The following is a 15663-nucleotide window of genomic DNA, read 5'->3' as shown; positions in this document are numbered from 1 at the left end:
AAATTTGAAACAATGAAGAGCCGAAAAGATGTTTTGAACAGTTTTGTCCTTGAGCAGCGCGGTCATTATTACTCTCGGTATTTACCCCCTCATCAGTCGGGCAATAACTGATGAGAAGGTAAATGGGGAAATTGATGACCGCTGGATTTCTTCACCCCGGTCTGGGGCCAGACCCATGACAATAGCCCATTATCTGGAGGCCCTCAAGTCTCCCGCATGGACCCAGTCCGGCCCACTCAGCCCAGAGATCGGGCTCCATCTAAGTTTCTCAATCAGGCTCGCCCAGTCCGTATGGCTCACCAAACGGATCCTCTTTGGGCTCAGTTTTAATCTTATCTTTCGGCCCGGCTCGGAACCTAGAAGGAGACCGACCCATCCGTCTGGTGGGTCCCTCAACATGCATGTCCGTGGAGAATCAGAAGCCGTTACACATGTAGCAGGAATATGATATTCCCGTACACCCGAATCAGCAAGGCAGGGACAGGTGGTCCAATGATAAACAGTTTGTTATACGTCACTGGCAGACAAAAGAAAACAGATAAAAGAAGGATTGCCCTCCTCTAAACCTAAGTTTTTCTAAATTTACAGAATTCTTGTAAAACTCTATTTTTCTGGATCTCAGATCATCAAGACTTAAATTTGAGTTCGATTATATTATAAACAAGTTGAATATAATTCAAATTCATTTAAATTATAAATAAATTTAAATTAAAAATAAAATTTAAATTATAAAAGTTACTAAAAGACTTTTAAATTAAATTTTTTTATTTAATTGAAATCTCTCATAAAAAAAAATTATAGCTCTATTCGTAATAAATAGGCCAATTCAAATTTCACTAAAAAATTTCGAATTTGAGTTCGTTTGGACTCAAATTTGAGTTGGATTATATTATAAACAAGTTTAATATAATTTAAATTCATTTAAATTATATATAAAATTTAAATTATAATGTTATAAGAGACTTTTAAATTAATTTTTTTATTTAATTAAAATTTTTTAAATTCAAAACTAATAAAAAAGAATATAAAAGGATTATTTCTTTTATAAAAAAGTCACAATCCACCATATTCCTTCAATTTTCAATATAGAATTAGCGTTCGCGAACAAACGTATTTACGAGATTATTTGTCAGTCTGCTCACGAGATTATTCGTAAGTCTATTCAAGAGTCAGCTCGCGAACTTGTGAGTTTAAACAAGCTGAATACTATTAAATTCAATCTCGACTCATTTATTAAACGAGACTAAAAAGTGAATTCGAATTCGATTTATTTAGAAAATAATTCGAGTCCGATCAAACTTTTATTGAGTCGAGTCTTGAATAACTCATAAACAGTTTAGTTCATTTACGTCCTTAACCGTAGCAGTATTTATTATTATTATTGTATTACAAGACGTATCAAATTTTTTAAAAAATAGATAAGATGCATATCTTTTTTTATTTTAACCAAAAGTCTTGAATTTGAATCATGGATAGAAATTATCTTTTAAAATTTTACTTTGTCTCTTTATTAAATCTGTCGACATAAATTTAAATTAATTAAATTAATAAATTTTAAACACCGAATTATTTATAAAAAAAATCCTATCGAATCAAAACTAGCCACCTAAAATTATAATGTTTTGAATAAAATTATATAACTTTAGTAAAATAATTTATGAATTATATCTAAACTATATGATAATATACATATTATTAAAATTATATAAATAAATCATAATATCATTAAAATTATATATATATATATACATATATAATTAATTTTTCAATATGATTTTATCAATAAAAATTAATAATAGACACATGCTTTTAAACAGGCAATTCCTTAATATATATATATATATATATAGAAGGAAATTTCATTTCATTAGTAGCATGTGGCATTTCTCTTCCTATTACTTTCCATGTAATATCAATATGCTGTTTAAATAGATTAACCTAATAATTTATTTAGATACAATACTTTCCATGTAATTACTATTCCCTTTTTTATTTTCATTCAAATTTTTTAATTACAAACCAAATTTCATTCTTTACTTAGTTTGGCCTTTTAAATCGAAATATATTGCCAAATTAATTACCATATGATTTTCTCTATTAATTAATTGAATTTGAAGTATTTTCAATTTTTCCTAACAAATGAAAATTAAGCACAAAGAGTGTGTATTCATTACTTGAAAGAATAAAAAACTTGAAATGCATTATATATTTTTATAATTAAAAATTAAAGAATGACGTAAATTAATTTCGTTAATTTTATATTAATTTTTAGACATAAAGAAAATTTGATATTTAATAGCTAAAATGATTTTCTAACTTAAACCATTTGGAATAATTATTTTAAAGTTTTAGCAAATAATCCCAAAGAGTATGGTTTCAATTTGGTTGGTTAAGCTGAAATTAATAAAAATATTAAGTATGTTAACTAAAATTTCTTATGAATTTTTTTATTAAAAAATTAAGAGATAAAAAGTAATAAAATAAAATCAGAAATTGTTGCCAACAAATTTAAAATATTATCTTATATTGATATATGAAAACTAAATAAAAAAAAATTAAATATATAAATTAAAATGATTAAAAATCACGTGCTCAATTCCCATCAGGTGCTTGGTCAGGAAGGCAAGCATCTCCAACAGAACAACACATGGGCTTTGATTTGGGCTTAAATCTATCAAAACCTATTTCATATTGAAGTTAATTTGGGTCAAAAAGTATTTTTTTAAAAAAAATCATCATTTTAAATGATGTTAAAAAAATATTGGAAAAAATATTTTTTTATTTAATTTTAATATAAGTAAAATTTATTAAATTTTAATATTAATTTATTCTTAATAATATCTAACTGATATAGCAAATGTTAAACATTCTATACAAAACAGAATATAGAAATAACGATAATTTTTAGTCTCTTGTAATCATAGTCAATATTTTTAATTTTATTTAATTTAATTTTAAAAATTAATATTAATTATATCCAGAAATTTAATCAAGACCATAAATTTTATTTATATGTGTAATTCATTCAACATAAAAATAATTTTTTTTTTTATGTGGCTATGCTCGAGATTTTTTTCAATTTTTTTTTTAAAGATGCTGGAGCTCTTTGGTATGCTAGTCCAGGGGAAGCTTATCGATGGTGTTGTGAAAAGGATTCATGCCTCATTTGTTCTCATGGGTGAAGCTATTGCAAATTTGCAATGTTAGAGGCTTGTAAGTTTGCAAAAACTATGGAGGTTGGTTATTATATCTGTAAAAACTATGGAGGTTGATTATTATATCTGAGCTTTTTTTCAATTCATGTATAATAAAAAAAATATTTATTAATTCAAGTAAAATTTAAAATTATTTTCGAATTATGTGTGTTAAATTATGTGTTTGGCAATTATACTGCCGAACAAGCGGGTGTCGAGCAATAGGAAGTTCGACACCATGGGTGTCGAACTGCAGCTTGTCCGACACTTATAATGTCAGACAAGTTGACTTGGACCTCCCGTGGCATGCGACCTGCAAGCTTGTCTAGCACTTTGCACCCCTATGACATTGACATGTTCAGCACTCAGAGTGTCGAACATGTCCACTGAATAGCAGCTACTTCAACAAATGAACTTGAGGGTAAATCCATAAGAATCTTGAATATTTTGACAAATGACATTTTTTTTTATGACTTTTTTTTTTTTCATCACGAAACAGAATTTAGTTCAGTGGCCATTGTGGACATGTTCGGCACTCGCGTGGAACATGTACTTTAAACATACCAACATGGCATGGGGAGGTCACCAAATCAGCTTGTCTGACACCATTAGTGTCGGAGTCGAACTTCCTATTGTTCGACACCATGAGTGTCGAACAAAAGTGTTCGGCACATCTCTTTCACACACAAAATTCGAAAATATTTTATATATTAATTTATAAATAATTTCTTTTATTATGAGTGAATTGAAAAAACAGCTCATTATATCTTGAAAACCGACTATTCTATGATCTGTTCGTGGCTTTGCACTTTGAAAATTGCAAGAGCTTTTGAAGTGTTAAAAGCTTCGATCATAGCTATAAAGCAGATTATGTCATCGTGTTTTGAAGTTAGGCACTCTTTAGCGATAATATCATTATTATATAGGATAAACTGCAATTTAATCTCTCTAATTTAGTAAAATATAAATTTTCGTCCCTCGATTTTAAAAAACCTTCAATTTAATCATTCACATTTAAAAAAACTGCAAAATAGTCCATACCATCAAATTTTCAGTTAACCTTCCATTTATTTTAATAAAAATAACTAAACTACCATTTTCTTCTCATCCTTCTTCTTTTCCCGATTATCTTCTTCCTTTTCTCCTCATCTTCTTCCTTTTCTCCTCATCTTCCTCCTCCTTCTCCTTCCTCCTCCTCCTTCTCCTTCCTCCTCCTCCCGATCCTTTCTCCTCTCGATCCTTTCTCCTCTCGATCCTTTCTCCTCCCGATCCTTTCTCCTCCCGATCCTTTCTCCTCCTATGTTGGGATGAATACTGTTTGGTTGAGTTTTTTTACTTAAAGGATAGTTTAGTAATTTTCATTAAAATAAATAGAAGAGACTATTTTGCAATTCTTTTAAATGTGAAGATTAAATTGAAGATTTTTTAAAACAGAGGGACGAAATGTTGTATTTCACTAAAATAGAGGGACTAAATTGCAGTTTAGTCTATTATATAACATAATTCTCAATATTTTATTAAAAATGAACCTCAATTCATTAATTATGTAAACTCAAACTCAACAGCAAAACTAAAATTGGAATGGTTAATTAAAATTAACAATCTGGAAAAAGGAATAAAAGAAAAAAAGAAATTAATTCATCTTCCTCTCAGCAATGCCTTCTCAGCAGTGTCCATTTCTTCAAGAATCCTTGCCTTCCGCTTTGCTGGGATCGGAGCTGTCGGTCCAAAGCTAATATAATGCCCTGAAACGGCATTCAGCGCGGAGTACATATCCCGGAAAGAAGCTCGCCCCAGTAAAGATTTCTCTCTTCTATACTTCGCCACCCAAGAATTTGATGTCTCTCTCAGGTCAGCCACCGCCTCTGCCACATTAGGATCGTTTCTGTCCATATTTACGGTGGTTCTGACCTTGTTGATAACTACTTCGGTATCCTTCACGTACTCTTCATCAGATGCAGCATGGGCTGGAGCCACCGGTGATAGCAATGGTGGAGTGAGGATAATAGTGGCTAACGACAAGAAGTGGCGGCGAAGAGGTTGTTGGTGGTGTTGTGGTGGGGGTGGAGGACTGACTGTGGAGACAATGAAGGCTTTGGAGGTGGTGGTAGAGAGAGGTGTTGGTTTGGAGGTGGGGGTTAGGAGTGTTGGTGACGCCATGGAAATTCTTCGCAGAAGGAGGAGGAAGAGAGATTTTTATGAAAGGCTTGTGGAGTGGGAGGGTGGGCTTTTGCCACAAAGGCTTATCATCTTATCCTATTTATGATCTTCAGATGAGACTATATCCAATCATAATTTTAATTTTTTTTTATTTATTTTATTTATTAATATCAAATTAATCAATGCAAAAGTAGGGATATAAACATATAGAATACCGTTCAGAATTAAATTATCCGAATTCAAAACTCCATTAATTTAAATTATTTTAAATTTAATTATTATTATTTAAATTAAATTTAAATCTATATTTTAATTAAAAATTTATATAAAAAATATTTTAATTTTAATTTTTAAATAAAAAATATAAAGATTAATATTATTATAAAAAAATTAATTTTAAATTAATAATATCCAAACTCAATTAAAAATTAATTTAACGTATCGGAATCCATTTCAAACCTATTATTATTTGACTAAAATTCAAATCGATTTAGTTTTATATATTTTAATTAATAATTTATATAAAAAAATATTTTTTATTAATAATTTTTATTTAAAAAATTCAGTATTTTTAAAAAACATTTTAATTTTAATTTTTAAATAAAAATATAAAAAATTTATAAGTATTATTATAAAATATATTTTTTATATTAACTTAATTATTTTTATAAATATTTTTTTAATCTAAACCTGTACCAATTTGATTATAAGTATTAATTTTTTTTTAGAGTTTGATCAAATCTGATATTAAAAAATAATGATACATTTCAATTCTGTACACGAGCATCACAAATAAAAGAAGGAAAATAATAAGCATTCCAAAAAGGCCAACGACAGTAGAGTATAAGTAGAATATGAGATTTGAGATATTAGAAACTAAGTAGAAGAATTGATCCAAGCAGCTGAAAATTGATAATATATAAAATATAATTCATATAAAATTATCACACGTGTACTCTACCAAAAAATCTTAATTAAATTTAAGTGGATATATAAAAAGGCAGAAAATTTAAATTCCGATTGCCAAAGATTCGGAGGAAAATAAAATAGTTTGAGCCCCTAACTTTTAAATTACCAATATCTTGACACTTAATCTCTAGATGTCTGTATGAGGTTTATCGTGGTACTTCAACCATCATGATTGTATATCAGAGATATCATGATTTTAGTCAGACTAAATATTAAAGCAATTAATTGTCCATTGTTAATGAACTGGCTGAAAAATTTCAGTCAAAAGTTCAAATGTCTCCTTCAAAAAATATATGTAAGGCAAACTATACATGCAAGGGTTTAAAAATATCCTTTCTGCTAACTCTTCAACACAAACCTTAAGCGCATTCAAAAATCTCATACCTAGAACCGTTGTCACCCTAATATATTAAGTTTCATTTACTATCCTTAAACACTAATCCATCCACATGTTTCCATCTGGATAACTTTTGGATCTCATAGTTATAAAAAACATACATATTAATAATTTCAGTTGAAACTAATCATATAAAAAAAATTAGAAGGATAAGAACAACAACCAAATGGATTAGTAAGGACATGAGGATTGATATGTCTGAAATCCAATGAGAAAGGAGATGAAGACACGTCTACTGAAGGTTTGATTCACGAGAAAGTTAATGGCTCTGATTGATTGAAACGAGAGTTAATAGGGTTGGCTTTTCTATTTCGTGGAAGTTGAAGTTGCTTAAAGAGATTGAGAGTTTTTTGAATCTGTGATTGATAAAAATCTGTCTCTTAACGTAAATGGGTCAAGAGTATTAATACCTGGCCGTATCGGGATATTCTAACAGGTTATCTCATCGGATATAACAGTGGCATTTCGTTGCAGGTGTGTCAAGCCACGTTGCTAATAAATGTTGAGCCGCTTCACCCATACCCTGTACATCACAAATGTTTTTTCTGTTAGTTATACGCAATCATGGCTCTAATAGGGGTTTGCGCATTTTAATTGCTTTGGGCATGCATTGGTGAGGACGGCTTGGCCGTTTTGAGTATTGATATGGTCGGAGGTGTAGGGGTTTAATCTGCATACCATATTGGTCACGCCTTCCATTACCTTGTCGGACTGGGTGTTACAATATAGGAGATTCTTCTGTTTCTCTTGTATAAATCTTTATACAAGTTTATACATAATACCTTTTAAAAGGTGTTGTACATTTCAGACATGTAGTTCTCTTTTGCCACCTAAGTCTTCTAAGTGGAAGACACCTAACTTGACTACTTTAACAATTCTGAAGGATCCTTCCCATGTGGGGGTGAACTTTCCTTTTCACTCTCTCTTGCCAGTTGCATCTAATTTCCATAAGACCAGTTTATGGTGGCAATTGAGCTCACAAGAGAAGGCTATTCTGGCTGTAGAGGGTTGGTTTGTGTGTTTATTTGATTACAGATTTGGAGTTTCTAACATATGCGTTTCTCTTGGTTTATTCTCGGCAGAAAGTGGTTCACAGAGCGAAAAATTAAAAAAAGCAAATGAGTTGCTGAGAGCACATCTCCCTTACCTCTCGCCAGCGTGGATTGGTCTAAAGCAGCCTCCTTCAACCTCTCTTAACCCGGTGTTGGTGGTTGATATGGTGGAGATAGAAGTTCACTACCCTCACCACCTATAGTCTAGCTCCAGAGATGCATGTGGTCATTTTGCTTCATACATCGTTTCTCCTTGATTTGGAATGTTCTAGGCTTTCAGCTGATTTTCTCCTTTGTGCTTCAAAAAATTTCTCTATGGCTTGTGTTAGATATATTGCAAGAGAAATCTAATCTCCTTTGCTATGGCTTTCTTCGTGGTTAAACCCTTCTAATGGCAGAAGTAATGCTGTTAAGAGATGTACCCGGTCTGGTTCTTCGAATCAAGATTCTGGGGCTCCATGGTTCCAGTGCGCTCCATTTGTTGGGGCTAGAGGCCTTAAGCTTAGATGTTGGATTGAGCCTTGGGCTCTTATTTCTGCAATTTGCTTTGAGCCTATTTTTATTAGCCGTGAGCTTTGTACTGTTACTGTTAATGAAAAGCCATTATCTTCCCCCCCACCACCCCAAAGAAAGCAAAGTTAGTTGATGACCAATGGTTTCATTCATGACTTTTAAAATTTTTTTTTTCTCTAGTACACATTCATGGTTTTATAAATATCAACTTTTATTCCTAAGCACACAAGCAAATTGAGAAAGTAGCGTTGCCCACGGAGAAAAAAAAGTGTTAAATGTTCGTAGTGATCAAACTAATCAAACTAAATGATAACGGTAAAGAATCCAACTCTTAAAGAGAACTTAGCAAAATTAGGAAATACTGTGATGCGAAGATCTTCCCAAGTATCAATTTATTTCATTCCATACAGTTGAACAACAACGATATCAAGCTTTAAGAGCTGCCCCAACTTTTGCAAGGTCTTCAAGGGCCTTAGAGATTTGTGGCTCAGATAAACCTTCTAACTGAATGCACCTCTCCACACCCATATCTGGAGGAGTCACAGAAGATTCAATGATGATGTTACAAACATAAAGCTAAGGAACTGAAGCACATTGACGACATGGTGATAAACATGTTTGTTAAAGCATAAATCAAGGCGTTGCTATCCTAAAGTGCAAGAATACATCACTATCGAAAATGGAAATTCACCATGGAGGAAGAATTCAACCAAACAGTTTTAAATATCACCATGGATCAAGAATTCAAGTAAACAGTTTTAAATATATCACTGTTAAATTATCATCAAGCAAACAATTACCATAATCATGCTAGCTTATGAAGGCTAGAAGTTAGATAATCTTCCACTTTCAGGGGGTGGAGGAAACAGCAACAAGATTTTATCATTAACATAGGTGTGCAATCGCTAGTCCTTCAAAAAATTTTAAGGGTGTATTAGACATGGTACTTAAGAAGGTGAAATGTTGCATAATAACATCCCACATTTTCACCCCTTCACAAATTGTGTTTGGCACAAAGGGGAGCTGACAGCTCAAACCTAATGTGGGATGAATGCTAACATAGAAGAGGTTATATTAACAAGGAGAAAATAAGGGGGTTATAGCCCCAAATGCATTTCTTGGTTGGAGAGTGTGGGTGTGATTATATGCATATTTTCCCAGATTTCCTTTTCAATAGGGGGTAAAAGGGATGACTACTCTAGGTCCCAAGGTGAAGAATTACCTTGAAGATGACAAAGAAATCAGTAATCAGCAAATAACAATCTCATATCTAGGATACTAACAGGCGAAACAGAAGATTTCCTATTTGCTTCGAAGCAAAAATAAAAACACCTCATTTGATTTAAATAGAATAAACGCTTATAAACCAAAATATAGCTTTACAGCCTAGAACAGGATATCGTTAAAGAAACAACTCTGAAGATACTCTACTAGCAATAAGTTGGACATTTAGGTGTACCTGATTCCATCCAACCCGATTATGGAAGGGCTTGTTGTGAAAAATATACTAGCAATTATAATAATTAAAACACAAAGTTCAAAACAATCATCATTATTGGTTGGACTAATATTCAAGCAGTATTAGTAAGAATTGGGACTGAGAGCCCAATTTTAAACAGGCTTGAGACAAGTCAAATAGTACAAGCTATTACTAGAATCTAATTGTCCATAAAATAAGCCCCACAATGTACAAGGCCACAGCAGAAATACAATTGGTCTTTTAAAGTGGCTAAACTCTAAAATCCCAAAACTGTTACTGAAACAGGCATGGGACCACGAATGGACACATTACAGATCCATGACACTAATGCAAGAACCACACATGAACTTAAGTGAGACATCACTTGCTGGTTAACACCCACAGAAGAATACCCAACTGGATCCATAATGATGATGAACAGGCAAGAAAGATTATAAAAAATCCACACCTTAGACCTTTAGTGCAATAACTAAAACAAATAGCATCTTAACCATTAAAAATTGCGTAAAAAGCCTTCATCTCATTCAATTAGTCATGGTAATATATCACTAATCTGTTATTTGCTCCATCAATTTTGTTTAGTTTCAGGCAAGATATGCTAAATTAGATACTAGAGCAACACATTTACATGTAGTTAGATACATGGATGACATTCACCCAACAAACAACTTATTGTAAATGTGAGAAACTGAATGAGCTCTACCAGGCAATGGTTTGTCCTCGGGAAGATGGAACCTGTGTAAACAACTAACCTACCTAGATTATTGTTTGGAATTGCACAAAGTACCCAATCAATTACGAAACAACTACAAGTTCTTCACAAAGTATCCAATCAAATTCACTCACGTAGCACAAAGGCATTTTAGCAAAGAAACGTTAGAAAAATTGGCAGCTAAACACCCAAAACAAATGAGAAATTTGATTTTACACGCATTGACACGCACAAAGGGGGAAGACCAACCGCAATAATCAAATGGAAGAAGATGCAAGAAGAGATTTTAAAGGGAGGTGGCATATAATCGGAGTTATAATCATAATGGTGAACGCAAAGCATAAAATGAAAGCAACAAGAAGGGTATGATGCTTTACATACCATATCTAGCCCACAACTGAGGCTTGATTCCAGTAGACTCACGGATAAGGATCGGAAGCTTAGGGTTCAAAGTCTTGAGATCCTTGTAATTTTTCTCAACGAATGATCTAACAAAAACAATAACCCGAAAATAAAAAATCAAATGACTGAAATGAAAAATTAAAGTAAAACTAAATCAATTAGGGATTATCAATACCTAGCCGATGAACTTGCAGGTGAAGATTGGCACAACAGAATCCGAAGCTCCTTAATATTCCGAGAAAGTTGGCCTCTCCATGCCATTTTCTTCTTTTCACGATTATACTCCACTCCAGTCACGAGATGCTCCGCAGCGTCGTTCTTCTCACGATGATAAAGCAGATGCTCTCGGGCCCGGGTTAAATAATTCGGGTCTCAAATGGATTGTTCTAATAGTATTTCTTCCGAGAAAAAGTTTAGGGCTGGAGGCCCAAATAAAAATGGGTTCTATTCTACCCAAATCGAAACCGACTCGGCTCAGGTTCTCTAATTTGATCATGGTTAGGTTTCATTGGTTAGGGTTATGGCTAGATGTAATATAAAAGGGAAGGATGGAGAGTTTCGGGGGCATTTGTGAATTACAATACCTCATCTTCTCTCCTTGGAGGCGATCAGCCACCGTCAGGTCCACTGTCTCTCTTCTTTCCTTAATATTTTATTCTTGCGAGACGATTATTATATCATATTTTTATAATCGTGCCTCTGTGTTTTGCGTCTTTCTTTTTTAATAATTGTTATTATATATAATACTTTCTATCACACATGTCTAGGTGTTTGCTTTCTGGAATATCTCTCTCTGTTTCTGTATTTTGTCTCTCCTTTTTAATTACTGGAAAATTCTATGTGGGTTTCTGTTGTTGCTTTATAATTTGTCTTTTCCGGTAAGGGGTGGATTTTGCTTTTTCTGATATGTTTGATTTGATTTCTCGTTGTGAGGTTCGTCTTTATTACCAGTTGTATTGAAGGTATGATTGGTGATGACCGATGACTTGCAAAACATGGTTGAGATTAGAATTGGCACGAATTTAAATTATTATTAGGATTCTTTTGTGTTTGAAATTCTATCCCTATAATTTTTTCTGTGAAAGTTTGTTTTGTGAATAAATTGATTTTTAAAAAAATTATACTTTTACGTTTGCCTCGTATAAGTTGATAGATATGCATTTAAAATATGTATAAGAAGTATTTGACATAAAATAAGTTTTAATTGCGATGTGAATGAACTTTGATTAAACAATTTTAAATAAAATCATGTCTGAATCACTCTTTTGAGATCCTGTCATGATATCAATTTATATTATTCAAGTTTGATTTTCAGGATGGTTTTCTAACTATCAACGGTAAAAATTGCAAAAGGACACTAATAAGTTTGTGGATTTAATAGCAATTGTTTTCCGGTTTCCAGATTCACCAGAAAAATTTCAACATTGTTTTCTGACTTCATAAGTATTGGGGATTATTAGTTTAGGTGAAAATTATAATGAATTTCTAACAACAAATCTTCGTGTTTAAATTATTCAAGGGTAATTAAATCCCATAAAATCATTTTTATGTTTGTAGAATTTTTGAAGCTTCACTCTGTCTGCATCTTGGGATTTGTTTCACCAAATGATTTCAAGGATTGGTGTAGCTGTTTAATTGTTTGGTGCAGTGATATAAAACAATTATCAAACTCAAGATTGTTGTATGACATGCAGATCTTTCCAGCGTTCATCATTTTATGGTTGGATAATGATAATCCAGATGTTTTTGCAGGTAAACTACTTGCTTATTTATAAGTTATAAAAGAATGGCAGATGGCCATGAGACTGATAAGAACATTGAGATATGGAAGATTAAAAAGCTTATAAAAGCATTAGAAGCTGCTCGAGGCAATGGCACAAGCATGATTTCCCTAATCATGCCTCCTCGTGATCAGATCTCCCGTGTTACTAAGATGCTTGGTGATGAGTTTGGAACTGCTTCAAACATTAAAAGCAGGGTCAATCGTCAATCTGTGCTAGGTGCAATTACTTCTGCTCAACAAAGGCTCAAACTTTACAACAAGGTTCCATCAAATGGGCTTGTGCTTTACACAGGAACAATTGTTACTGATGACGGAAAGGAAAAGAAGGTGACAATAGACTTTGAACCTTTTAGACCCATAAATGCATCTCTTTACCTGTGTGACAACAAGTTCCATACAGAAGCTCTAAATGAGCTTCTGGAGTCCGATGACAAGTTTGGCTTTATTGTCATGGATGGTAATGGAACCCTTTTTGGGACTCTAAGCGGCAACACCCGAGAGGTGCTGCATAAATTTACTGTTGACCTGCCTAAGAAACATGGAAGAGGAGGGCAATCAGCCCTTCGATTTGCTCGACTTCGAATGGAGAAGCGCCACAACTATGTGAGGAAAACAGCTGAACTTGCCACCCAGTTTTTTATTAATCCTGCTACAAGTCAGCCTAATGTTTCAGGATTAATTCTTGCTGGATCTGCCGACTTCAAGACTGAGCTGAGTCAGTCTGATATGTTTGATCCTCGGCTTCAGGCTAAAATTCTGAATGTGGTTGATGTTTCATATGGGGGTGAGAATGGTTTTAATCAGGCAATTGAATTATCAGCAGAAATTCTCTCAAATGTGAAGTTTATACAGGAAAAGCGCTTGATTGGCAAGTACTTTGAGGAGATTAGCCAGGATACTGGGAAGTATGTCTTTGGTGTGGATGACACTCTGAAGGCTCTAGAAATGGGTGCTGTTGAGACTCTCATTGTATGGGAAAATTTAGATATTAGTAGGTATGCATTGAAAAACAGCACCACTGGTGAGATTGTCATAAAGCATTTGAACAAGGAACAAGAGGCTAACCAGAATAATTTTAGGGATTCAGCCACATCCGCTGAGTTGGAAGTCCAGGATAAGATGCCACTGCTTGAGTGGTTTGCTAATGAGTACAAGCGGTTTGGTTGCACTCTTGAGTTTGTTACCAATAAGTCACAAGAAGGATCCCAGTTTTGCAGAGGGTTTGGTGGGATTGGTGGGATTCTTCGTTACCAGCTTGATATGAGGGATTTTGATGAGCTTTCTGATGATGAAGTTTATGATGAGTCTGAATAGCAATCAGCCAATTCTACCCCATTGCTGGTGCAGGAGAATGGGGTGAAACAGCCTGCACCAGCAAGCGCGGCTCGCGGCACGCTGCGCTCGGTTGTTGATACTGGAAAGATTTATCACACTACTAATTGAGGTTCGTCCCTAAACCTATTCCATGCTACTCTGGTTATATTTTGAATTCAATCATATCAACTTAACTTGCTTTTTATTTATGGTTTATTTTTAATTGGTTGTTTTTGGTTGAAAAGGGGAATCATGAAACGTCTGTGTTGAAGCAAAGCATAATATGGTGATGCTATTTGGTTTTCATGATGGAGCAGCTGGGTGTTCTGTGAAGTTGAAAAGTACCCTTGTGTCTACCGGTTCAGTTTGGCCAGAGTCTAAGGAGGTGCTGGGTAAGCAAGGTTGATGTCTAGATGAGGCCTGCAGGTTTTGGGCTTCAACAGTATTCAAGTTTTAATATGATTATGGTTTTTGAGAACTGCTTTATGTGTGCTCGTGTGTTATTGTCTCTATAATAAGTTGATACTCTCTGGAGATTCATTGATGGATGGTTCTGAACTTTGAGACTTATTTATGACATTGTGTGTTTGTATTTTATTTGATGTTATTTCTCATGCTGGAGAAATTTGATACCCTATATGCATGACGTCAAATTTTACTTAATTTTATGCGCTTTTGCTCTCTCTGTGTTCAATGCATGTGCCAGCTCTGAACCTTTTAGGTTCGAGTTTGAGATCCTGATCCACTCGATGTGTTCGCTTATGCAAACGAATCGCGTAGTATAAAATTCTAGTGAGCTTATTCTTTTGGAAAACTTTGATAAAGTAGGTATGATTTTAAAATTATAAAGGCTGAATAATTTGTGTTTAAATTACAGTTATATTTAGGGATGGTACGATTCAGGGTTTGTGAAATGGCTTATCGGTGGATACAAGTGTAGTGTAAATTAATCCAAGGTCCCATCTAATTTAAGACATACGAGTAGTAAAATCAACACGAAGTTGTGTAGGAGCCAAGCAAGAGAAGATGGAGGCAGCTATGGCAAGAATTCGCAAATTTACATATCGAAATGTGGTTTTCAAGCGCTATTGGTAGTGCATACATGCGCACTCAGAGAGCAATTGTGACTATTTCTATTCTTTCTCACAACTTAGAATTGCAATACTCTGTTCCAACTCAGCGAGATCACTGTCCAGACTCACCAAATAAGGAAAATTATGACAGTTTCTGCATTGGAACTCAAATTCAGGGTAATCCAAGTTTGATGGGCATGGTCTATATGGTGCAGAGTATTCAAATTTTGTTAAGGATAGGTTAGTGAAGATATTAGCTAATGATCTCTTTTTGTTGAATGCGCTGTTAAAGCTTATACTTCTGCTTTTTCAAGGACGAACTCTGAGTTACGTAATAGTAAAATTGATGATTCGATGAGCGGCACAAATGGAAATAGAATTATATCTAAGGATTTGTCCAACGATCACTAAAAAAAAACTATTGAAATTTCAATCAAGTAATTGTTTTAGGTGAATATTTAAATATTGATGATTTTTTAAAATAAATTAAAATTTAATAGTTGTATGCGACTAAAATTCAATTACCATATTATATATTTCTTGCTGTTTTAGAGCTGCAAGATTTATAGTTTTCCACCTGCTATTTGCTCTCAGCGGAAAAGGTTGGAACTCCA

The 15663-nt window shown here is 33.5% G+C and overlaps 3 protein-coding genes across 4 annotated transcripts; 1 reads left to right on the top strand and 2 right to left on the bottom strand.

The window, feature by feature from the left end:
• Nucleotides 1–4689: 4689 nt before the first annotated feature.
• Nucleotides 4690–5435, bottom strand: LOC110620468 (photosystem II repair protein PSB27-H1, chloroplastic). The gene has a single exon (XM_021764215.2). It carries the CDS (start codon nt 5352–5354, stop codon nt 4833–4835), a length of 522 nt encoding a protein of 173 aa, XP_021619907.1. The 5' UTR covers nt 5355–5435; the 3' UTR covers nt 4690–4832.
• Nucleotides 5436–8554: 3119 nt separating this feature from the next.
• On the bottom strand, nt 8555–11230 carry LOC110620353 (NADH dehydrogenase [ubiquinone] 1 alpha subcomplex subunit 2). Its single transcript, XM_021764056.2, has 3 exons — nt 11055–11230; nt 10859–10965; nt 8555–8815 (listed from the first exon to the last, which is right to left on the bottom strand). The coding sequence occupies exons 1-3, from the start codon at nt 11138–11140 to the stop codon at nt 8712–8714; spliced, it is 297 nt and encodes a 98-aa protein (XP_021619748.1). The 5' UTR covers nt 11141–11230; the 3' UTR covers nt 8555–8711.
• A 126-nt stretch (nt 11231–11356) lies between these two features.
• On the top strand, nt 11357–14578 carry LOC110620352 (eukaryotic peptide chain release factor subunit 1-3). Of its 2 annotated transcripts, XR_006351678.1 has the most exons (3): nt 11357–11501; nt 12632–14106; nt 14222–14578. XR_006351678.1 is itself a non-coding variant. In XM_043958947.1 (2 exons), exon 2 carries the CDS (start codon nt 12666–12668, stop codon nt 13974–13976), a length of 1311 nt encoding a protein of 436 aa, XP_043814882.1. In that variant the 5' UTR covers nt 11357–11501; nt 12632–12665; the 3' UTR covers nt 13977–14107. The 2 variants fall into 2 exon arrangements, 1 of the variants encoding a protein (XP_043814882.1); XM_043958947.1 differs by lacking the exon at nt 14222–14578 and having other exon boundaries at nt 12632–14107.
• The last annotated feature ends 1085 nt before the right edge of the window (nt 14579–15663 follow it).

The sequence above is a fragment of the Manihot esculenta genome, chromosome 8 (assembly GCF_001659605.2).
Source record: "Manihot esculenta cultivar AM560-2 chromosome 8, M.esculenta_v8, whole genome shotgun sequence".
NCBI lineage: Eukaryota > Viridiplantae > Streptophyta > Magnoliopsida > Malpighiales > Euphorbiaceae > Manihot > Manihot esculenta.
This window is presented reverse-complemented; position numbering and strand designations above follow the sequence as displayed.